General features: G+C 39.0%; 1 protein-coding gene across 1 annotated transcript in view; it reads right to left on the bottom strand.

Annotated features, from left to right (window-relative positions):
• The window catches only part of ZYG11A (zyg-11 family member A, cell cycle regulator), a gene marked incomplete at its 5' end in the record, with an annotated part of 59,410 nt that overhangs the window by 7,847 nt on the left and 26,006 nt on the right, over positions 1–25,557 (bottom strand). Inside the window, 8 exons of the mRNA XM_082615914.1 lie at positions 3,226–3,270; positions 3,604–3,765; positions 7,422–7,475; positions 7,574–7,673; positions 9,019–9,083; positions 11,333–11,509; positions 13,740–13,880; positions 23,414–24,165. Coding sequence (XP_082472040.1) covers positions 3,226–3,270; positions 3,604–3,765; positions 7,422–7,475; positions 7,574–7,673; positions 9,019–9,083; positions 11,333–11,509; positions 13,740–13,880; positions 23,414–24,165 — 1,496 coding nt within the window. The remainder of the gene's footprint in view (positions 1–3,225; positions 3,271–3,603; positions 3,766–7,421; positions 7,476–7,573; positions 7,674–9,018; positions 9,084–11,332; positions 11,510–13,739; positions 13,881–23,413; positions 24,166–25,557) is intronic.

Raw genomic sequence — 25,557 nt, 5'->3', positions numbered from 1 at the left:
TCGCTTAGCTGGGTCTCACAAGCCTGCAGTCAAAGGGCTGGCTGGGCTGCATTCTCATCTGGAGGCTCCAATGGGTGAGGTGTGGGTGGGGAGAATACTTCCAAGCTCACTCAGACCTTGGCAGAATTCATTCCCCTGTGACTGCAGGAAGGAGGGTTTCTTGCTGGAGGCCACCCTCAGCTCCCAGAAGCTGCCCATAGTTTTTTTTGCTATGTGGGCTTCTCCCTTCTCCAACCACTCACTTCTCGAGTGTCTGCTAGGAAGAAGGATTTTATACATATTGTAATATAATCACAGGAGTGATATCCTATTATCTTTGCCATATTCTGTTAGTTAGAAGCAAGTCACAGGTCCTGCCCAGACTCTGGGGAAGGGGATTACACAAAGACATGAACACCAAAAAAAAAAATATCATCACTGGGGGTTGGTCACTTAGGGTCTGTCCACTACACAGATGAAAAAACAAAGGTTTAGAGGATAAACACACAGTCAAAGCGACCACAGCAGTTGCTGCTCCTTCTCAAGCAGCTTTCAGAAAAGTATACCCTATAGACTTAGTATGTTGAAAAAGGCATAAGGCACTCTGCAGAAAATTGTACTGTTTTGAGACCCACCCTGCCCCCTTTTCCCAAGACTAGCTATACCCCTCTTGTCAACAGCATGATTTCAGCAGAAATTGCACTGTTTTTAGATCCCCTGCCCTTCTTCCCTGGGCCAGCTACACAATTAGTCAACAGCACGACTTCAGCATTGAGTCTATCAGATGGCAGCCCCAAACAAGAAGAGACAAGATGATAGACAGGATCCTTAGCAAAACTGAGAGGGACACCTCAGTTGAGTCCCAAGTTCCTCTTGTAATCCTGGCAGAGGCTGTTATATTAGCCTTTTCTTCCCAAGAGTCTATGGAATAAAATACTGAATGGGAGCTACAGGAGAATGTGGGTCTTACTCATACAGAAAAAGGAAGGAAAAGGAACAACCTCCCTAATCCTCAGTATTCTGAGAGGCTCTCAAAAGGATAAAAAGTAGGATACTTAGCATTGTATAGATCTATGAGGCTTCAAACCACCCTTCTGGCCTGATTTCCCATTGTTTTTCTTCTTCCCACCTTCTCCCAAAATTCCAGACACTCTATATTACGGTGTCCCTCAAATGATTACATTTTCTCATCCTTTCTTAGCCCCAAATGACCTTTGTTCCTTTCTTCTACTTTTCTGTACCTTCCAGGTTTCCAATACCAATCATGTATTCCTCTCTAGGAAGCCTTTCACATCTGCTCTGTCCCAAGTCCTGTATGTGTTAGGGATACAGAGGGAAAGACACAGTCCCTGCTTTCAATGAGTTCATGATCTAGAATCAAAGGCTCCCACTGGACTTTGTGCCTCTTTTCCAGCACTTACCACAGTCAATCATGAATTAGAGAGGTATGTGCATACCTGTCTGACACCACCTCCCAACATTATTAGTACTACCGGCTTGCTATGTTTCATGTATCTGTGGCTTCCGAAGCACCCGCACAGCAAACTGCAGGGGCATACAGTAGTATGTCTTCGTTACTTTTTGTAAATCTTCACCTTTATCTTTAGGAAACAAAGAAATCTCTCAATAACAAATATCCTGATTGGGAGGTAGTATAAAAGTATAAACAAAGATATTTCTAAAAAATTAATTCAATTGTTAAAGAGGAAGTATAGTAAAGTGGCTAATATCAGAGGGTCTGGAGCCAGACTGCCTGAGTTTGAGTTCTGATTCTGCCTCTTACTATCTAGGTAACATAGGGTAAATGGCACTTCTGTGCCTCAGACTGAGTATCTATAAAATGTAGACGACGATGTATGGGAGAGTACAGAACATAACGCAATTTCCCCATCCCTGTGTATATGCCCTTTAACAATGTGACTGCTGCTCTTCCCATCAAGGGGTGGCCACCGCCTTTAATCTGGGCTTATCCATAGGCATAAGAAATACCTGGTCTTTGTCCCTGGTTCCTGACTCAGAGCTCTCAAATCCCTTGGAATTTCTGGAGTGATTGGAGCATCTTTGTTCTAATGAGGTGACTCTTGGCAGGCACCTAGATAGCTTCTGGATGGGGGCTGGATGCCAGAAAGACCAAACCTTGATTAGAAGCCTGGAACTTTCAACCCCATGCCCCCAACCTCAGAGAGAGAGGAGAGAGGCTAAAGATTGAATTAATAATCAATCATGCCTGTGTGATGAGACCCCCCCCACCCCCACATAAATACCCCTAAATAATGGGGTTTGGAGAATTTCTGGGTTGGTGAACACATCAAGCTGCTGGGAAGGTGGTGTATCCAGAGAGGGCATGGAAGCTCTGCACACATCCCTCCTTCCTTGCCCTACATATCTCTTCTATTTGACTATTTCTGAGTTGTATCCTGTAATAAACTGAAAATAGCAAATAAAGTGCCTTCCTCAGTTCTGTGAGCCATTCTAGCAAATTATCGACCTAAGGAGGGGGTCGTGGAAACCCCCAATTTAAAGTCAGTCAGTCAGAAGTAGGGGTGGCCTGGGCTTAACAGTTGGCAACTAAAGTGGAGGCAGACTTGTGAGACTGAGCTTTTTAACTTGTGGGATCTGATGCTAACTCTGGATAGCTAGTGGCAGAATTGAACTGAATCGAGCTGTAGGAAACCCAGTTGGTGTCAAACAAGTGGCAAAGTGGTTGTTGGAAAATACCCCGGGTCTCATAACCTACTTTGACCTGTGAGACATTAGAAAATCTGATATAAGCAGAGGTTTAAGAAGCACTTGTACAGTGCACTTGCCTTCTATTGCTGCCCAGAAACTGCCAAGTGAAGAAGCTCATGGAGACACAAGGCCCAGCTAACAACCTGCACCAACGGTAAGAGTTGAGAGTCAGGCCATCCTAGAGCATCTAGGCCTAGCTGAGCCACCAGATGACTGCAGCGACATGAGTAACTCCACAGAGACCAGCAGAAGAACTGTACAGCTTGGCTGAGTTCAAACTCTTGACCCACAGATTCATAAGTGAATAAAATGGATGCTGTTTTAAGCTGTAGTTTGTTTACAGCAATAGATGACTCATATATAATGGTATTTACTTTATAGGGATAGTGTGAAGATTAAATGAGTTAATGCATGTAAACTGCTTACAAAAGTGCCTAGCACATAGTAGGTACTACATGAGTGTGAGCTTTCTATTTTTTTAAGTAATTAGAATTAACTCAAAACAATTCACCTTACCAAAAGACCAAGTACTTTTCTTTGTATTGTTGACTCTGAAAAAGTCTGTGAAAAGAATATACAGGTTTTATCATGAAGAAAAGAACTTTACAGGGACTTCCCTGGTGGTCCAGTGGGTGAGACTCCGCACTCCCAATGCAGGGGGCCCAGGTTCAATCCCTGGTCGGGGAACTAGATTCCGCATGCGTGTCACAACTAAGAGTCTGCATGCCACAACTAAGAAGCCCTCATGCCGCAACTAAGAGTCTGCATGCTGCAACTAAGAAGTCCACATGCCACAACTAAGACCAGGAGCAGCCAAAATAAATAAATAAATAAATAAATAAATAAATATTTTTTAAAAGGACTTTACATATAAACTCAATCCTGTCTTCCCACCTCCAAGACCTGGATGAAGATTGCCAATCCTTGATTTTCAATAACGTGCTTGCAGGCAGCTGGAGATTCATCTGTAAGATTCCAAAGTGCTTTCAAAGTAAACAAGAAGGTGACATCATCTAAATTCTCAGTAGTCTTTTGTTTTACTATTGCTAGAAGTTCCTAAAAAACAAAGAGACAGGGAGTAAGATGCCCTAGTGACTGACTCAATTCCAGTATAAGGAAAGAAATGGTTAAGAAAAGCTTTAGAATCAAACCTCGGTTCTAAACCCAAGTTCTACCACTTAATAGCTTTGTGACCCACTTTCTCTCTATAAAATGACTTACACCTATTTTTTAGGGTTTTTGTGAGGAAAAAATATTAAAGTTTATCAAGCACTTAATCTAGTTCTTGGTGCTTGTTAATAAACCTCATAATCAAGTACATATCAGCTATTCCATTATTCACATATTGACAATGTTTAGTCAACACCTTTTGGAAGTCAGGCACATATTCAGATAAGAGTGACGGATTAAAAAAAAGTTTATCTCAACTAAATAAAATAACTTTTAGTTTTGGTAAACGCTCTGAAGGAAACACATAAAAGCCTAAGAACTTTCTTTAGAAAAGGTGGGAGAGGGAAGACTCCATACAAAGGTAATATGTAAAAGAGACCAAAAGAAAAAAAGGACAAGGCAGTTAAGCAAGGAATGAGGACATAAAAAGGGGAGGGGGGCAGATACTCCAGGCAAAAAAAAAAGTTTGCTGTTCTACACCACTGAGCAGGTTAGTATGGCTACAGGATAACATTAATTTGTAGTATAATATGTCCTAATAGCTTGAAGAAACCACTGACTTATTTAACAGAGATTCCAATATACCATTTCAAATCAGAATTTTTCTAGACAAAAGTTAAGCCAGTATTCATGGTTTCTTTCAAACATACTAGACTGTCATGTGAAAGGAAAAAGACAGCCATTTCCACTTAACCAGCTAATGAAAAGATACATAAAATATAACAACGCTAAACAAACCAGATTATGTCTGTTTTCAGGAGGAATGAGACCATCTCAAATATTTTACCCCATCAGGAGAGAACATATCAAGAGAATTCACAAAAATAAAGCTGTTAGAGCCAAAAGAAGAATATGAGTGCACACCACGCTGGTAGCAATCACCTAGACAGCCAATGGTGTGAGTGGCAGCAAGGGAGGGAGCAGAAAGCGAGACTGACCTGGAAAGCAATGACAGCTGTGATCAGGCCCATGGTTAGATGCTTTACACATTTTATCTTAATAATACTCAAAATAACTGCAAAATATTACTCCCATGTCCAATGCCAGTTTTTCAGATAAAGAATCTGAGGCGCAGAGGAGATAAGTAAATTACCTAAGGGCTATGGCTAGTTAGTGGCTGAACCTAGTTTGTTTTAATCTAAAGCCTGAACTTTTTTAATTTTTGAATTTTATTTTATTTATTTTTTTATACAGCAGGTTCTTATTGTCACCCATTTTATACACGTCAGTGTATACATGTCAATCCCAATCACCCAATTCATCACACCCCCACCACCAACCCCCGCCACTCTCCCCGCCTGCTGTCCCTACGTTTGTTCTCTACATCTGTGTCTCAATTTCTGCCCTGCAAACCGGTTCATCTGTGCCATTTTTCTAGGTTCCACATATATGCGTTAATATACGATATTTGTTTTTCTCTTTCTGACTTACTTCACTCTGTATGACAGTCTCTAGATCCATCCACGTTAAAGCCTAAACTTTTGGTACCACTACCTAAAATGGTTTCTCCAAGAACTACAGGGCTACACTTCCCTCCGTGTTACTTTAAGTACTTGTTCTCCATATCAATACCTCTCTCTCTCTACCTCTATCTATTACTGTTAGCATTCCCAGTAACTTCAGTGTTCTTCCACCACATCATCTTGGCAAAACTCCTACCTTAGTTAAACCCTACTTCATGCCCCACCTCCAAAATCTGAATATGGAAAAAGACTGTGCTCGAGTCTCACTCTTAATATCTGCCTCAAAATTTCAAAAGGGCATTCAACTGTACTGGCAATCCTACTATATTTCTCAATGAATTCACTCCAAAGACTACTATTTCATAATTCTCACTCCCCAAACTTTAACTGCCGTCTTCTTGTTCCTCTCATTTGATCAATTCATCTAAGTTTTCACTGGGAACCATAGCTATTCTTCCTAACAAAATCTAACAACCTGCTTGCTCTTGCATCAGTGTACTCTACCTTCCTTTCTGCTCCAATCTAAAGCCAGCATCTGGGGACTTTCCTGGTGGTCCGGTGGCTAAGACTCCACGCTCCCAGTGCAGAGGGACTGGGTTCGATCCCTGGTTCAGGGAACTAGATCCTGCATGCACGTCGCAACTAAGAAGTCCACGTGCCACACAAAGATCCAGCGTGCCGCAACTAAGACCCTTTGTAGCCAAAATATATAAATAAATAAATAAATATTTTTTAAAAACCCAATGACAGGGGCTTCCCTGGTGGCGCAGTGGTTGAGAGTCCGCCTGCTGATGCAGGGGACACGGGTTCGTGCCCCGATCCGGGAAGATCCCACATGCCGCAGAGCGGCTGGGCCCGAGCCATGGCCACTGAGTCTGCGCGTCCAGAACCTGTGCTCCGCAACGGAGAGGCCACAACAGTGAGAGGCCCGCGTACCACACACACAAAAAAAAACCCAATGACAAAAATTTCTCCTTTAAAAAAAAAGAATAAATTCAACAATATAAATTTTTTTTTAAATTATTGCATACCAAATCATGCCATAAATAAAGTAAAAACAGACTAACAGCCAACTGGGGAAAAATTACATGCATCTTATAAACATAAAGGAATCCTATAAATTAGAAAAAAGCCAGCAACCCTAAAGAAAAACTAAAGGCCATGAACAGACAATTCACAGGAATTATAAATGACTCTTCCAAAAAAAAAAAAAATGGCTCAAGCCTCACCTCAGAATAAGAAAAGTGCAAAATAAAACAATGATGTACATTTTTTCATGATCAATGTTAGCATAATCATAATGTAGATACTGATTTATTAAAACTTGTAATATAAATTTATTGGGGGTTGGGAAAGGAGGTAATTTGTAGAGATATATGTAGGAGAGCCAAATTCTTATTTACCATACCAGCAGAATCACGATATAACATCTAAAACTGATAAATCTTTTTTCTCTCTTTTTTTTTAGTTGGAATATAGTTGCTTTACAATTTTGTTAGTTTCTGCTGTATAACGAAGTGAATCAGCTATATGTATACATATATCCCCTCCCTCTTGGACCTCCCTCCCACGCCCCACCCTGGCCATCCCACCCATCTAGGTCATCACAGAACACCAAGCTGACAGCTCCCTGTGCTATAAAGCAGGTTCCCACTAGCTATCTATTTTACACATGGTAGTGTATTTATGTCAATCCTAATCGCCCAATTCATCCCACCCTCCCCGTCCCCTCATGTCCACATATCTGTTCTCTATGTCTGAGTCTCTATTCCTGCCCTGGAAATAGGTCCATCTGTACCATTTGTCTAGATTCCACATACATGCTTTAATATACGATATTTGTTTTTCTCTTTCTGACTTACTTCACTCTGTATGACAGACTGAAACCGCAATTATAAGCATTTTATTTAGAGATATGGAGAAGAAATAGCTATATGAGTACAGAATAGTTTCTTCTGGGTAGCAGGTCTTACAGATTGTTCATTTTATAAGCTTTTTAAAATGATTTAATTTTTTAAACTATGTTCACAAATTACTTTTATTGAAAAAAAAAAGTTATAAAAGTGACAATTAACCTACCTTAACTGCCATGAAGAGCTCTTCTTTAAGTTGTGCAGTTTGATCAGGTGAAAGCTATAAACAAACAAAAAGCCGAAAGTGAAATGTTAGACCTCCATCAAAGCTCCACCAAGACTAGGGAGAGAGAAATTTTGCATTTAGCGATCACATACCTGCAGGGCTAGAATAGAGGTTATGCTCACTGCCATTGTTTGCATCTTGGGGTTTTCATGCTTACAGAGCCATCTCATAACAAATTTGGCAGCATCGAACCTAAAAAACAGTATTTTTCTCACAATAAAGTTTGTGAAACTGTACATGAGAAGTGAAGAAATCAGTTAGCCTCCCCAACAAATCTTGTTTAACAAAAATAGTCTTGGACTTATAAAGCCTCAGCTATGAAAGCAAAGAGCATTTGGCAAAAAGAAGAGAAAATCAGAAGAGGAAAAGGAGAGCATGCAAAAATGAATGTGAGTCGGAATTCCACAGCAGTCCAGTGGTTAGGACTATGCATTTTCACTGCCAAGGGCCCGGGTTCGATCCCTTGTCAGGAACTAAGATCCCACAAGCCACGGGGCATGGCGAAAAAAAAAGAACATGAGCAAAATGCACAAGATACAAAGACTGACAGACCTAAAAAAGACTTATTTTTGGCACTCAGTTCCAACTATGATGGGTCTGAAAAAGGAAATAAGTTCCCAAGAGGTAGTAATTTATAATCTGAATTGCAGACAGTGCTAAAATGCCACAGCAAACAAATCACTTAGCTAGACAGAATTCATGGCCCTTTATTCACGGCTTTTACTCAGCTCCAACAGATGATTGCTATACAGGAATGAAGACTAGTTGAAAAAGAGCTTCCAACTTGTCAAAAGAAAGTGAAAATACAGATTCGTTTTTTTTTTTAATGAGGAAGACCACCTTCCCTACTGTACTTTTAAAAGTCAACTCTCATGTTAAGTACACACTTTAATTAGATTTGACAATGGCTTAGCCTACAACCTTGCATGCATAAATCATGGGCTTTGTTCATATCAGACTGTGGCTAATTTTCCTGTTGGCAGCAACTATTATTAATGGCAACTATTATTAATGTTTTGGAACTCATGAATCTGAGAGATTACAACGGCCTCAAGAGGAACCCCTCTGGAGTCTACAGTGATGTTTTGTGTTTGTTTTTTTTAAAAAAAAGCATTATCAATAAAATAATAACAAAAAGAATGGTTAATATTTAGAACAGCCTGCACTCTTATGCTAGGCACTGTGCTAAGTACCTTACAAACATCATATCTAATCCTCGTAAGAGTCACTATTTTACAAATGAGGAAACTTACGCACAAAGATAATGAAAGGGCGAGAACTTGATTCGATGCTTTACTCTCTGTAGCCCATGTTCTTACCACCCACTGCCCTAAACTGGAATCACACTTTGGGAGACAACACCTGCAAGTATAGTACTTCTGAACACCTCTGTGGAAAAATCTCAACAGAACATTCTCCCCCAATACTTCATCCCAGCCTTAAGCAGACCCTTGCTAGGCTAATAACCAAAAGCCAACAATGCTCAGAGTCACACTGGTCAACACCCCAAAATCAGATAATCCAATTTTATACTTGCCTGTCAAATGGAACATCCACAAGAATCCTGGCATTGGTTAAGGAGAGAAGGCAATTCTTCTGTAACTTAACGGAATAAAGAAAAGTAATTCTGAGCAAATGTATACTCATTCTAAATAAAGGTTCTAATTAAACATTTGGAAGGTGCTACTAATAAGCTTTTCTTATTGAGAGCTTGTTGTGTACCTGGTCCTCTCCAAGTTCTTCATTTAATCTTACTATTAAACTCTGTAACATTCACCTTTGCCTAAAGAACAATCTTTCCCTTTTTTGACAAAGAGGCAGTCTCCGTTCTCCCTGAACCCTAGAAGGATCTATGTGGAGAGTTGCCTTCCTGTGTGTCAGTCCAAATCAATTACCGGAAGTCTGGCCCATCTACTGAATGATAAATGTCCTTACCAGATCTCATAACTGATTCTGTGATAGAGCTTCTACTTTCTACCTATGATTGGTAGGGATTGAACTATGCCTTTAAAGATAGGAAAGAAAGAGAAAAGGCCTTCTAGGAAAGCTTTAGGAATAGAAAAATATAGTATCTCTTTGAAAGGCCATGAGTAGGCCAGAGACATGCACTGCCATGACAGCAGTGTATGAGGCAGGGATAGCAAACCTGAAATGCCAGCAGGAAATAGGCAGTAACATAAACAAGTGAAGAAAGCAGAGTACGAAACAATAGGGCAGTGGTAGGAATTATGGCAAACTGGAGAATTCATACCCTTCTATAGGGGCAGTTGTTACTCAGCTCCAACTGATGACTGCCATGCAGGAATTAAGACTGAATTGAGAAGGATCATCCAACTTTTCAAGAGAGTGGAAATACAGATTTTTTTTTAAACAAGGAAAGACCACCTTCCTTGTTGTATTTTTAATAAATTGATTCCCATTTTAAGTACACACTTCAATTAGATTTGACTAATTTATAAAGATGTGTAACTAATACCACCCACCACCACCACAAGCAACATAAAAAATATTTCCATCACCCCAAAGAGTTCCACTGTGCCCCCTTCCACTCAATCCCAACCCTGCAAATTCCAGTCCCAGAAAATTATACTGTCATTACAGATTAGCCTTTACTAAGATTTCACATAAGTAAAATCATACGGTATCTACTCTTTTGCATCTGGCTTATTTTGCTCAGCATATAATGTTTCTGAGATTCATCCATGTTGAATATGTATCAGTACTTCATTCTTTTGTATCACCAAGTAGTATTTTCTTATATGAATATATCACAATTTGTTTTATCTACTCACCTGTCGCTGGACATTAAGTTTTCAGTTTGGGGGGGATTATGAATAAAGATATTATGAGCATTTGTGTATAAGTCGTTATATGGTTATATGATTTCATTTCTCTAGGAGTAAAATGACTATGTAGCGTGAAAGAGGACTTTCATGTCTAACTTTCAAAGAAATTACCAGACTGTCGAACTGGTGGTTTTATCATTTTACCTTCTTAACATCAGTATATGAGAATTTCAGTTTCTCTACACTCTTGTCAACACTTGGTATTGTCCGTTTTTTTATTTCAATCAATCTAGGGGGTGTGTAGTGGTATCTAGGTGTGCAGTGGTATCCAAATGTGCTTTTAATTTGCATTTCCCTGATGGCTAAAGATACTGAGCATCTTTTCATGTGCTCATTTACCATCTGCCTATCTTCTTTGGTGAAGTATCTGTTTCAAATCTTTTCCCTTCTTAAAAAATTGGTTTGTTTGTCTTGTGTTACAAGGCAAACAGTTCTTCACATACTGGATAAAAGTCCTCTGTCATATACATAAAATGAACATTTTCCCCAGCCCTGGATTACCTTTTCATTTTTTAATGTCTGTGTGCGTTTGAGCAGAAGCTTCTAATTTTGATGAATTCCAATTTATTATTTTTCTTTTATGATACATGCTTTTTGTATCCTAAGAAAACTTTGCCTACTCTGACATCACGTTTTCTTCTAGAAGTTTTATGGTTTTAGCTTTTATATTATTTAGACCTTTAATTTAGCTTTTATATTTAGGTCTATGATTCAATTCAGTTTAATTTCACACATGATGTTAAGCCTATAGGATGTGCTAAAGTGTTAATAGTAGATGTTTCTGGGTAACTGGTTTCTGATCAATTTAAAAATTTTAAACCCTATTACTTATTTATATTTCTTATTTTTTCTATAACAAACATGAATTCCTTACCTATTTCTCTCTCTCCCTCCCTTCTTCCCTCCTTCTCTCTCTCTCAGGATGAAAAATCAGAACTAAATAAGAAATACTTTTCATATATTTGTCCTCAAGTAAGAAGCAGTCAAATATTCAAACCAAATTACCTGCTGGTAATAGGGGAAATTTTTCAGAGCCTTGAAAAGTAGACAGGTAACCTCTGACAACAGACGAACAGGCATGCCCCTGGCTAGGTCCTGGCGTGTTAAGTTGAGGGCACAAGCACTGGCTGTGAACTGCACTGGCAAATCCAGTGGATGATTCCTCATTCCTATAGCCACAAGCTGAAGACGAACTTGTTTTTAGTGGCACGTGACAACATTAGCATTCTTTACACAGTCTTATTTTTGTGTTAGTTGTCAAAAATATTTGCTCATTGGGACAAAAAGTAACAGATTTTCCCCTTCCTCGGCATTTATTTTTTAGGACACCAGCAATACCTTTCAATCCAAATGTAGCCATTAACTAGCTGTGTGACTTTAGGTAACTCACTTCCTTTCTCTGGACCTCTGTTTTGTCATCTGTGACTTCACAGTCATTTACTGAGCCTCAATCCACCCAAGACATTATGATAAGCACTACAGGGGACACAACATCAATCACTTATACCCTACTCCTGAGCATAAAGCCTTATGAAAGAAATAAGGTATGTTAACAAATAACATTGTAAGGGAGGTCAAAACATGAAGCTGAAAAAAAGCACCAAAAAAGAGGTGTAAATAAAGTGCTACCTAAGGTGGTTATGCAGGGAACAATCATTTCTGGTATGGAAGTCAAAGCCTTCATTCAGAGAACGCATTTAGGCAGGGTCTCAGATGGGATCTGGATAGGAGATGGAGGTAGGGGTGGAATGGAGAGGAATTACTAGGGAAGGGAAATGTGATAAGAAAAAACATAAAGTGGACAAAAAGATGGGATGAATCCACCAAGAGAAGGGGAAGAAATCTGAATTTGAAATAATCTGAAAAGTGGTAAAACCTAATATTAGGGAGTTCCCTGGTGGCCCAGTGGTTAGGATTTGGTGCTTTCACTGCTGTGACCGGGTTCAATCCCTGGTCGGGGATCTGGGATCCCACAAGCCACGCAATGCAGCCACAAACAACAAAAAAACCCTAACATTAGAAAGGCAACTAGAAGAGAGACTGCGTAAAACCTAGAAACAAATGTAAAATGAAGGTGTTATACTAAGCTTAGACCATACCTGCTCTAACATTCAAGGACAACGTGGTCTGCTTTGTCTATCGAATAGGGATAATCATCCTTACCCACCTCAGAGACCAGTCTGCTGATACACGCATGAACCATGATTTTATGAACTGTTAAGAGACCAGAGCCCCTTACTTTGACACCTATATGAACTCAGACCTGGGATACACTTTTCCAATGGAAAATGTCTTTTTTCTGTATTGCTAAACTGCTCTTAGGATTTCACTGGATTGTCATCATCAACAACATAAACATGTATGAAGTAAAACAAACATGATTTTCAAAATCAAAAATCACACAGTCTTAGATATGAAAAGGACTTTTAGAACGTCTAATTCAACTTCCTCCTTACAGATGGGAAACAAAGATCCACAGTTTTTTCCTTTATACAGTACCATTTTAAAGTTATGAATAAATCTAATCTCCCGTGGTACAGAAATAGCCCTAGTTTTATGGAACTACAAAAAATTACAAATGATAAAAACAAGGTGACCTTAAGACTCTTCATTTTTATGTTACATTTAATTTTAAATAATTGCAGTTTTCCTTCCCAAACCACTTAAAACTTCCAATTACATTTAAAATAAATTCCTTCTTCCGTAAACCAAAGCAAAGTTGGCCCGGTCGATACTGGTAATTTTACTTTATTCACAAAATAACTTTAAACGGTAGACTTGGTTACCTTCAATTATTGTTATTTTGTTCTGTTCTTATTGTGGATACTGTTGTTGTTTTCTTTCAGAAAACCATATCTTAGATTTTAAAGAGTAAACAAATAACACAATGTTTAGGCAAAGTGAATTCATGTTTAAAGATCAAGTCCTGCTTTAGACAAAATAGTGCAATGCTTCTAGAATCCCCTGCTCAGACCAAATTCAAAAATTTGAATGATTCAGGGCTTCCCTGGTGGCGCAGTGGTTGAGAGTCCGCCTGCCGATGCAGTGGACACGGGTTCGTGCCCCGGTACGGGAGGATCCCGCATGCCGCGGAGCGGCTGGGCCCGTGAGCCATGGCCGCCGGGCCTGCGCATCCGGAGCCTGTGCTCCGCGACGGGAGAGGCCACAACAGTGAGAGGCCCGCGTACCGCAAAAAAAAAAAAAAAGTTTGAATGATTCAAATTGATTCAGATGCTCAAAAAAAGAGATGTTCTAGCAGTTTAAGCCTAACACCATTCTCCTCTGTCTGTGAGGGCACTTTGACTCACAATAGAATAACGCATATAAGTTAACCGTATTCATTGTGTTTGATGAACAACTTTAATTGAACCAAATAATAATAATAAAAACTACATTTCTGAGGAGCAGTTACCTTTAAAATAGCAGGCATGGCTACTTGCATTGAAAATGTCTCTGTGAAGAGCCTGTAGAGGGCTTCCTTCATAAAACATGACCTATTCCTGTATCGGCTCAGTGCTTCTGAAATCTGACTCATATTGGCTCCTCCGGCAACCTGGAAAACAAGGGTGTTACCAATAGGTTTCACCATTCACCTTCAAGCACAGGCTTTTAGAGCGTGTCAAGTATTTGAAACAACAGATTTTCACTTAAATGTTTTAAGAGCTTTACAATCTTGATCTCATTCAATCATAATTCTAGTAGGTAAAAGTTCTTCTCAACCTCATTTCTACATGGTGGGTCCAGAGAGGTGATGGACATTGTTAAATGTAACAAACCAGTTAAGTGGTGGGGCCAGATTCAAATACCATCTCCCTACAACTATATTACAGTTGAGACTGCAACTGCATACTAGCTAGCATGTAAATTCTTAAACAACCAATAAATAACCATGAATGCACGTCTTCTAAGTACTCATACAGAATGAATTAGACAATAAAAGACAGGGAAAAGACCACGTAAAATAACTAAGATGAAAAAGGAGTTGACCAGTTATAGAATTCATTAATTAATATTAATATAATTCTTCCTTGCTACCACTGAAGTAATAATTTCAGAAAGTCTATAAGTAGACTTTGGGTCTGGAGGATAATGGTATCCTCCTGATCCAAACCATCAAGTCAACAAAGAATGTAGACAAAACTAGATATTACGCAGTTTTCAGCATTCCTGGGTGGTGAAGAAAAAGAAGAAAATAAAGGGGTAAAATTCAGGATCCTACAAAATGAAAAGAAAAACAACCTCTTCTCCACTCCACCATGACCAGTAGTCACATCACCCATTGAAGAAACATCACATCATTAAATTGACAGAAGAGTGCTTTTGAATTAGGAACCCTGTCAATTAAATGCCAATAAATAAAAAGATTCAAACCAATTCCATAAAAAGCTACTGTAAGAAACTTTTTAAAAAGCAAATCTACACATTTCAGCTGAGAAAAATTCTTCCCATAAACCAACAACAAATCAGAAGAAAACTGTAACACAGCACTTTAAACTGAATTAAATCTTCTTAATCAGCATGTTAGGATGTGAAAAAATACGTTCAACAGAAAGATGAAACAAGGGATGATTAAACTCAGGAAAAAGACAAAATCATATCAAACATAAAAATTAAGTTACAAAGTACCCAAGGAAGAGTAGAGTTGAATAAATATTTAGTAAGGAGAAGAAATGCAAGAAATAAACAAGAGAAAGAAATTTTAAGAAAGAAGAAGTAAAAAGGAATCTAAGATTGAGTGCTTATATAGAAAAAAATAAAGAAGATCCAACACACATATACTTGAAGTTCCTGGGGAAGAAATGAACTAACATTTAAAACTACTACTAAGAAAAACTTTCCAGAAATTAAAAAAAGACCTAAATCAATACACTGAAATAATCCACCAGCTACCTGGGAAAACTGACCCAGACCAAGTCTGAGACATAGCACAATATAAGGATTAAATTTAAAGATAAAGAAAAAAATCTTCAGGGCCTTCACATAAAAAGATCAAACAAATTAGAGAATTAGATTGTCAGCAGACTTAACAAGCAACACACAAAACAATGTAACAGTGGACAAGCATTTTCAAGAAATAAGGAAAAAAAAAGGTAAACAAAGGAGTTTATATCCATGCTTGCAACTTCTAGAGGAAGTCTGGACAGTAAATTGTGTTCAATTCCATAAATTTCAGCTCTTACCACAGTAACAGTTGTCCATGCCCCAACCCACCCCCCAGCCACCAGCACATGCTCCTAGAGCTCCCTGCACTTAGCTTGTGAGAGCCCATGTGGGAAAAAGGACCCTGCCCTCCAAATATCAGGCATCTATGCTCTCTGATCACTGCTTGCTGCTTCTGAGAACAGGTACAAAGAGGTGAGCAGCCACTGTTGTTACACCCCCATCCCACCAACTGTTCAAAGCCCCCCTCCAACAGATAAAGTGACTACCAGGGGATTTAAAGGGCTGCCCCTTCATTGTTTTCTTTTTCCCCTTTATAGACATTCCCCATTAATAGACATTAATGACTATGACATTCAAAACAACTGCATATACAGAGAAAATTTCAAAGTGACTGCACATGCCCAGGAAAAGGCTCAAAAAAGACCTAAAAAGACCTTAAAGTTTATATTTCAGGCTGATCCTCAACACAGACCCAAAATACAAAAACAATAACAAAAGCATCAAAGCCCAGGAAAGGAAAAAAACCTGATTTCCAGAGTTGCAATATTATTAGTTTCAAATGTCCAGTTATCAACAACAAAAACAAATCATAAAGCATATAAAAAGATAGGAAAACATAGTCCATTCAAAAGGAAAAAGAAGAAAAATCAAAAGACACTGTCCCTGGGGCTTCCCTGGTGGTGCAGTGGTTAAAAATCTGCCTGCCAATGCAGGAGACACGGGTTCGAGCCCTAGTCCGGGAAGATCCCACGTGCCGCGGAGCAAATAATAAGCCCATGCGCCACAACTCTCAAGCCTGTGCTCTAGAGCCCGCAAGCCACAACTACTGAGCCCATGTGCCACAACTACTGAAGCCCGCACACCTAGAGCCCGTGCTCTGCAACAAGAGAAGGCACCTCAATGAGAAGCCCATGCACCGCAATGAAGAGTAGCCCCTGCTCGTCACAACTAGAGAAAGCCCACACGCAGCAACAAAGACCCAATGCAGCCAAAAATTTTTTTTAATTAATAGTTTTTAAAAATCTTACAATAAAAAAAATGAACTCAAAATGGATCAAAGACTTAAATTTATGACCTATAACTATAAAACTCTTACAAGGAAACATGGGGCAAAATCTTCACAATATTATACTTGGCAGTGATTTCTTGGATATGACACCAAAGGAACAAGCAACAAAAGAAATGCAGACAAACTGAACTTCATGAAAAAAGACAACCCAGAGAATGGGAGAAAATATTTGAAAATCATATATCATAAGGAATTAATATCCAGACTACACAGAGAACTCCTATAACTCAACAACAACAACAACAAAAAAAACCCCAAGCAACCTGATTTAAAAGTTGGCAAAGGACTTCATCAGACGTTCTTCAAAGACATACCAATGGTCAATAAGCTCCTTATAAAAGATGCCCAATATCACTGATCAGTATGGAAATGCAAATCAAAACTTCAAGGGATTTCTCTGGCGGCCCAGTGGTTAAGACTCCATGCTTCCAATGCAAGGAGCGTCGGTTCGATCCCTGGTCAGGGAATTAAAATGCCACATGACGCACAGTACAGCCAAAAAAATAAATAAAATAAAAACTAAAAGGGTTATCCCTGTAAAAAGAAAAAAAAAACTTCAATGAGATACCACCTCACATCCATTAGTATGGCTACTACTAAAAAATTTAAAAACAGGGATTTCCCTGGTGGCGCACTGGTTAAGAAACCACCTGCCAATGCAGGGGACATGGGTTTGATCCCTAGTCTCAGAAGATCCCACGAGCCATGGAGCAACTAAGACCGTGCTCCAAAACTACTGAGCCTGCGCTCTAGAGCACGCAAGCCACAACTACTGAAGCCCGTGTGCCCTAGAGCCCGCATGCCACAACTACTGAGCCCACACACTACAACTACTGAAGCCCACACACTCTAGGGACCACGTGCCACAACTACTGAGCCCGCGTGCTGCAAATACTGAAGCCCACACGTCTAGAGCCCATGCTCCGCAACAAGAGAAGCCACCGCAATGAGAAGCCTGTGCACCAAAACAAAGAGTAGCCCCCCACTTGCTGCAAATAGAGAGAAAGCCCATGTGCAGCAACAAAGACCCAACCCAGCCAAAAATAAATTTAAAAAAATTTTTTTTAAGTCTCTGCTGCTATTTACAATAGCCAGGACATGGAAGCAACCTAAAGATAAAGAAGATGTGGCACATATATACAATGCAATATTACTCAGCCATAAAAAGAAACAAAATTGAGTTATTTGTAGTGAGGTAGATGGACCAAAGTGTGTCATACTGAGTGAGGTAAGTCAGAAAGAGAAAAACAAAGACCGTATGCTAACACGTATATATGGAATCTAAAAAAAAAAAAAAAAAAGGTTCTGGAGAACCTAGGGGCAGGACAGGAAAAAAGACACAGATGTAGAGAATGGACTTGAGGACATGGGGAGGGGGAAGGGTAAGCTGGGACGAAGTGAGAGAATGGCATGGACATATATACACTACCAAATGTAAAATAGCTAGCTAGTAGGAAGCAACCGCATAGCACAGGGAGATCAGCTGGGTGCTTTGTGTCCACCTAGAGGGGTGGGATAGGGAGGGTGGGAGGGAGACGAAAGAGGGAGGGGATATAGGGATATATGTATACGTATAGCTGATTCACTTTGTTATACAGCAGAAACTAACACATCATTGTAAAGCAATTATACTCCAATAAAGATGTTTAAAAAAAATTTTAATGTCTCTGCTGACCTTTAAAAAATAAAAAATTTAAAATTCAAAAACAGAAAATAATATATGTTGGCAAGTATGTGAAGAAAATGGAACATTTGTGCACTGTTAGTGGGAATGTAAAATTGTACAGCTGCTGTAGAAAACAGTATGGCAGTTCCTCAAAAAATTAATAGAATTACCATAAGATCTAGCAATTCCACTTCAGGATATATACCAAAAGAATTAAAAGCAGGGTCTTGGGAGTTCCCTGGTGGCCTAGTGGTTAGGATTCTGGGCTTTCACTGCTGTGGCCCAGGTTCAATCCGTGGAACTGAGATCCCTCAAGCTGTGTGGCACAGCAAAAAAAAAAAAAAAAAAAGGCAGGGTCTCGAAGAGATATTTGTATACCCATGCTTGTAACAACATTATTCACAATTACCAACACAGCCAAAACATGGAAGCAACCCAAGTGTACATCGATGATAAATAGACAAGCAAAATGTGGTATACACATAATGGATGTTATTCAACCTGAAAAAGGCAGTATGCCACAACATGGATGAACCCTGAGGACACTATGCAAAGTGAAATGAGCCAGTCACAAGAAGACAAGTACTGTATGATTCCACTTACATGAGGTAGTTAGAATAGTCAAAATCATAGAGACAAAAGTAGAATGGAAGTTGTCAGGGTCCAGAGAGAAGGGGTAATGGGAGTTAGTGTTTAATGGGTATAGAATTTCAGCCTTACAAGATAAAAAGAGCTATGAAGATGAATGGTGGTGACGGTTGAACAAAATTATGAATGTATGTAAAACCACTGAACTATATACTTAAAAAAGATTAAAATGATAAATTTTATGTTATATGTATTTTACCATCCCCTCCCAAAAAATGGGAACATGAACTGACACAGGGTGATTTCCAAGACATACTGCTTAGTAAAAAAAGCAAAGTGCAGAGTACATATACTATGCTACCTATTGTGTAAGAAGAGGAAATTTAAAAACCTAAATATATGTGCTTAGTACTTTGACTATACTCTCAGTCAAGAGGGAAAAGAAAGAACTGCAAACATATCTTCAACTTTTTTTAGTAGGTTTGTGTTTCAAAGTAGTATAGGTGTGGGACTTCCCTGGTGGCACAGTGTTTAAGACTCTGCACTACAATGCAGGGGGCCTGGGTTCAATCCCTGGCCAGGGAACTAGATCCCACATGCATGCAGCAACTAAGAGTTTGCATGCCACAACTAAGGAGCCGGAGATCCGCAACTAAGGAGCCCTCCTGCTGCAACTAAGACCCTGTGCAACCGAATAAATAAATAAATAATGTAAAAGATGAAAACAAGTAGTATAGGTGTAGCAACTCTGAAACTATTTTATATGTGTTATAGGATTAAGCAAATGTGCTGACGCTTTTGAGAGCCAAAGTTCTCACTGTGGGAAAGAGAGATACAAATACAGAATGTGGAAGGGCAAAGAACAGTGTGAGGATGGTCATTTGGAAGTATCACTTTTAAACTTACTTCATCTATTTCTTGGCTCTGTTTGCTGAAAGGGCTTAAAAACACATCTAGTACTCAGATATTGGTTTCCTCCTAAAAGGAACCAGGGCTTCTGGGAGAAATGTCTAATTCCAAGGCCAAAACAGAGAAGTATAAGAAGCCTAGAACATCTTAGTTTGCCAGAAAGTAAAGAAGTACTCAAAATAATAACAACAACAAAAATGGGGGCATGTAAAAACTGACACGGGAGCTCTCACTGGCCAACCTGTGACAAACTGAGCATCAAAATAATTAAGAAGAGTAATGAATTATAAATCATTGAAAACATCAGGAATCAATGAGTCCACACTGAGGATACGTTAGACTTGCTAAATGTAGAAAGGAGAGCTGGAGTTGGAAAATCACCACTTTGCAACCACTGCAGTAAAGATTGGTTCAGGTAAGAAACATCAATGGATGCTATATCTAGATGAGAACGTTTGATGAGGACCAGGATATTGGCATAGTCTTCTAATATCTTATATATTGCTTATTAGTTTCAAGAGGAATAGTATTATGTAGTGTAGAAACAATACAACAGTATATAGATAATATAGATAATATTTTATCTGCACCTGGATATTTTACCTAGTACCTGAACAATACTTTGACCAAGTGATGAAAAGTAACTTCACTAATGAGGGGCACTGTGTGCTTCATGTTGTAATACACTTGAGAAGGACACAACGACCCTTATGTGGTATTCCGAGCAGAGATGGAAGAACCTGAATATAATTATGAGGAAGCATCAGACTAACCCAAAATGAGGAGTATTCTTCAAAAAAGCCAACAAAACAATGCTGGTCTGTATTCTTCAAAAATATCAATGTAACAAAGGACAGGAAGGACTAAGGAACTCTTCTAGTTTAAATTATAAAGAAATATAACAACTGAATGCAAAAATAATCCTGGACTAAAAGGAAAAATATTTTATAAAGGGCATTACTGGGATAATATATATAGTAGATTATATAAAAGCATTGCATCAATGCTAAATTTCCTGAAATTTGATAGCTGCACTGTGGTCATCCCTGAGGCTATCCTTGCTCTCAGCAGAGTCCAAGAGACTATCCTTGCTCTACGATATACAAACTAAAGTATGTTAAGGGGCAGAGGGGCATGATGTATGCAACCTACCCTCAAGAAAAAAACTCTGTGTGTGTGTGTGTGTGCACATATGTGTACACGTGCATGCAGAGATAAAATATGAAAAAACAAATTTGGAAAAATGTTTAAAGTTAGTGATCTGCAAAGTTTAAAATTATTTCAAAATAATTTTTCAAGTACTATACACAGATCAACTGCCCAACGACCTACACATTATTAAGAATCTAAATGCTGGATATATTCTAAAATTTTTTAAAGTTTTGTTAACATCCAGATGTAAGAGCTGAAAGAGAAACAAAGGATAAGCCCTAGTAAGGCTAAGCAGAAGACCAGATAGCTGTTGCATCACCCTCTCTCTCCAGGGCTTCCTATAGATGCCATTACAAAACAATCCTCAAAAGGGATTCTTGCTACGCCCCACCAGTGGATCAACAAGGATTTCTTAGCAAATGAAAATGTTACATGGCTTTTAATACTAATGGCGGGTGCCCTTTCCACCCATTTTAAAGCAATTAAGTACACGTTGCCCACTCTAACATTGGGTGCAGGAAATAACACATACTTGTTCTGTTAGGTTTTCACTAACACAATTTTATCCATTTTAATTTAAGCAAACTTTTTTTTTTTTTTTTTTTTTTGCGGTACACGGGCCTCTCCCGTTGCGGAGCACAGGCTCCAGATGCGCAGGCTCAGCGGCCATGGCTCACAGGCCCAGCTGCTCTGTGGCACGTGGGATCCTCCCGGACCAGGGCATGAACCCGTGTCCCCTGCATCGGCAGGCGGACTCTCAACCACTGCGCCACCAGGGAAGCCCCAAGCAAACTTTTGATTAACCTAAACAACAAAAATACTTAGTATATTTTGCATCTGATTCGAGCAATACATATTTCTCTTAAATATAAGATTTTCTGAAACACACCTTTTAAACTTACCATAGCTTACACTTCACGTAAGTCTAGATTAAGATCTTTAGAGTTTCTTAGTACTAGGAAGATTATGGTCTCTCCTCTCCATCCCCACAATATCCAACACTGTATATAAGGCATAATTTAAAATTTTCAAAATAAACTAAACTTACATGTATACCAGATAAAGTTTACTGAAAGAAAACGTCTCTCATTTTCTTTTGGTGTACCCACTTTGACAGTATCTTAACAATATGCATAATCTGTCTATAGCACTTGTCCAATATTACTGTATATATCAGGAGTTGATGTGTTAAAATCTATTTTTTTTAATCACTGTGGTCTTTTGATCATTGTGACACTAAATGCCATTAATCTGAAACTGGCCTAGGTGTTCATTCACGGTAAACAATTCTCTACTATACACATTTAATTTGAAAGTTCAAATTATCTATCTGTAGCCTAATGATGTAACTGATGGCTTCCACCTTCATTAACAAGCCAGAAAATTAAAAGGACTTTAAAATACAACAATTGCTATTTTCAAATCAAAAGAATAAAAGTGTGAAAACAACTAATGACTGTAAATCACTTTTCTCTCTCACCCTAGGAAAAATTACATAAGGTATAATTATTATTATTATTATTATTTTTGCGGTACGGGGGCCTCTCACTGTTGTGGCCTCTCCCGTTGCGGAGCACAGGCTCCGGACGCACAGGCTCAGCGGCCATGGCTCACGGGCCCTGCCGCTCCACGGCATGTGGGATCTTCCCAGACCGGGGCACGAACCCGTGTCCCCTGCATCGGCAGGCGGACTCTCAACCACTGCGCCACCAGGGAAGCCCCGGTATAATTATTTTTTTAAAAGGGTTCTTTTAAAGTGGTGGTTCTGAACTTTGGCTGCACACTAGAATTATGTGCAAGCTTTCAAAACCTTGATGCCCAGAACAAGTCCCAGACCAATTAAATCAGAATCTCTGGGGAATGGGACACAAGCATCAGTGTATTTTAAAGCTTCCAAAGTGTTTACAATGTAGAACTGAGGTAGAAAGCCACTGTTTTAAAAGAGAAATATTCTAGGACATATATGCTGCTTTAAAAACAGCACCATGAGAGGCTATAAACATATTTCAGCAGTGTTCAATACTTTTTCTTAAGACTCTTTTAAAAATCGCTTTTTGTCATACCTTCACCAAAAATGGTGTTAGGCATATTGATCACCTGCCTTATTCGTTATATTTAGCTGTTACTAGAGGTGAAAACACTAGTTTTAGAGTCACAAAGACCAGGATACAAGTCCCAGCTCTATCATTTAATACTTCTATGACTGTGGATAAGTAGCTTAACTTCCCTGAGCTTCCATTTCCTCATCTGTAAAAAACAATGTGCGTGACATCTGGCACATAAGAGGTAATGTATAAATGACTCTGCTTATCATTATCAAACCAGAGTAGAAGACGTGGAGGCTAGGACTGTATCTTGTTTAAGGTTATATGTTCACAACCTACCACACAGGAGCTACACAATAATTCTTCATTAAGCTCCTTAAGAATTTTTTAATCTGCCTTTGTAACCCTAATGCCTAGTACAGATTCTGATATACAACAAAAACTTTAAAATGTTTTGAACAAATGAAACGAACTTATTTCAGTAAAGAACAAACCCTCAAGTCTTGCGCTGTAGCAAAGAATTCAGAATAACCAGCATCCGTAGCCAAGAGTCCCACAAATTGCATCGCAGGCCGCTGCTGTATAAACAGTTCTACAGCTTCATCAGTGATGCAACTGCCCCCAGAAATGTCCAGTGACACAATGTTAGGCAGAATATCCTTCTGCTGTAGCAAATGAAAAGCTAGATCTGACTTGAGTTGCCTGTGATCAGAAATATCAAGGTGAAGCAGACATTTAAGTTCTCTAATGACTGCGAGAATCTGAGGTTTGGTCATGGTCAGGCATTTTAGATAGTGCATCGTGAGAGATCTGAGTCGATCCTTACAGGTAAGGAGTGCAGAGATGTTAGTGACCATAGTATTAGAGATATCCAAGCTTTCCAGTCTGGGTAACTGAGAAACATTAGCCAGGTCTTCACTATGAAAACAAACACTGAAAACACTTAAGATGCGAAGACCAGTGAGCTGACCAAAGAACAACAGTCTTGAATTTTGAGGGATGCTTGTTGAGTCCAACAGGAGACGTCGGAGGTTTTGCTGGATCCAGCTATTGCTGCAGAGTCCATTTAGGATGTCTGGAACTGAGAGGTCAGTGTGTACGGCAGTAGCATCCAGTTCAATGAGTTTGTGATGGCAGAAGGCTTTTATGAATGCAGCTGTAGATATTTTAGCTTTTTGAATATTGACCAGCTTCAGTTTCATTTGGTTGCCTCGGAAAATGCTTGCCGTTCTATCAGTCAGCTTGCCTATAAGAGAACCAGAACCAGCTTGTAATAACAACTAAATCTCATGCCTTTTCCAGGAGGTGTTATGGCCAAAGAACTTTGACAGATGCTAATAATAACAACAATAATGACCTACATTTACTGCTTACTCTGTGCCAAGCGCTGTTCTAAACCCTTTACTCAAATTATCTCATTTACTCTTTACAATAACACCATAAAAGAACTATGATTATTACCATCTTATAGCCGAGGAAACTCAAGCTTAAAGAGGTTAAGTAACTTGCTCAAGGTCAAAATGTGTGGCAGAATCAAGAATCAAAACCAGTTTGACTCCGGAGCCCACAGTTTTAACCACAGCAACCTTGTTCACAGAAAATAAAGAACAAAATAAAAGAAGTAGGTAAGTATAGGGTATATAATATGAAAACAGCACTAATGATTACTTTTAACCAAATTAGTGCATGGCCTTTGGTAAGTCACTTACCTCTCTAGGCCTCATTTTCCTCATCTGTAAAATGAGTGGGTTATACTAGATTTCATTTAGAAACGATTTACTAAGCATCTTCTATGTGTGAGATCCCATGTTAAGTAATAGGCTCACAAGGTAATTAGACACGTGTGACCATAAAGAATTCAGTCTAGGAAGCATGTCAGGCAAATAAATTATTATAATAATGTATTATATCCAATGGTGATTCATACCAGGTATTGAATTAATACAAATGAGGTTAACATCGGGGAAGGTTTTTAAGATGGAATATCAGTTTCCCAGGGTGAAGGTGAAGGGTGGAAGAACATGCCAAAGACATGGAGGCACAGAACAACAGATTTTTCAGAATGACCCTAAGTAGATCAGCACTACTGGCCCATAGCATACAAGGGGAAGCATGGCTGGAAATGAAAGTGGAGAGGGAGGTAAAAGGCAGATGGGGCCTGTAAACAAAGCTAGGAAACTCAGACATTTACCCTATAAACAATAATGAACAACTCAAAATTTTTAAGCAAAAAAAAAAAGAATGGTCACAATTATATTTTTAGAAAGACCAATTATGTGATAATGTAAAAGAATTAGGATGGTATTTGATGGGAGTGAGATGGGGCAAGAGATTATTAATGATTTTAATGATGAGAAATGAAAGTTTAAACTGACAACATGGTAGCTGAATAGACTAGGGGAAAGAACTGAGGAAAACGTGTATAAGATGATTCACAAGTTCCCAGTTTGAGTTGGGCTGTGCTACTAAGATAGGAAAAAGGAAACCCCAATATTCAAGGCTTTGAGAAGGAACTTATTATATTTATTCAACAAATATCAAGTGCTCACGGTATGCAAAGTGCTATGCTACATGCTGAGAATGGTGAATGAGACAGACATGGCTCTTGCCATCTTGGGGTTTATTTACATCCTAGAAG

The sequence above is a fragment of the Mesoplodon mirus genome, assembly GCF_964341445.2.
Source record: "Mesoplodon mirus genome assembly, chromosome: 3".
Lineage (NCBI taxonomy): Eukaryota > Metazoa > Chordata > Mammalia > Artiodactyla > Ziphiidae > Mesoplodon > Mesoplodon mirus.
Note: the sequence above shows the minus strand (reverse complement) of the source record. Positions and strands in the feature narration are given on the sequence as shown.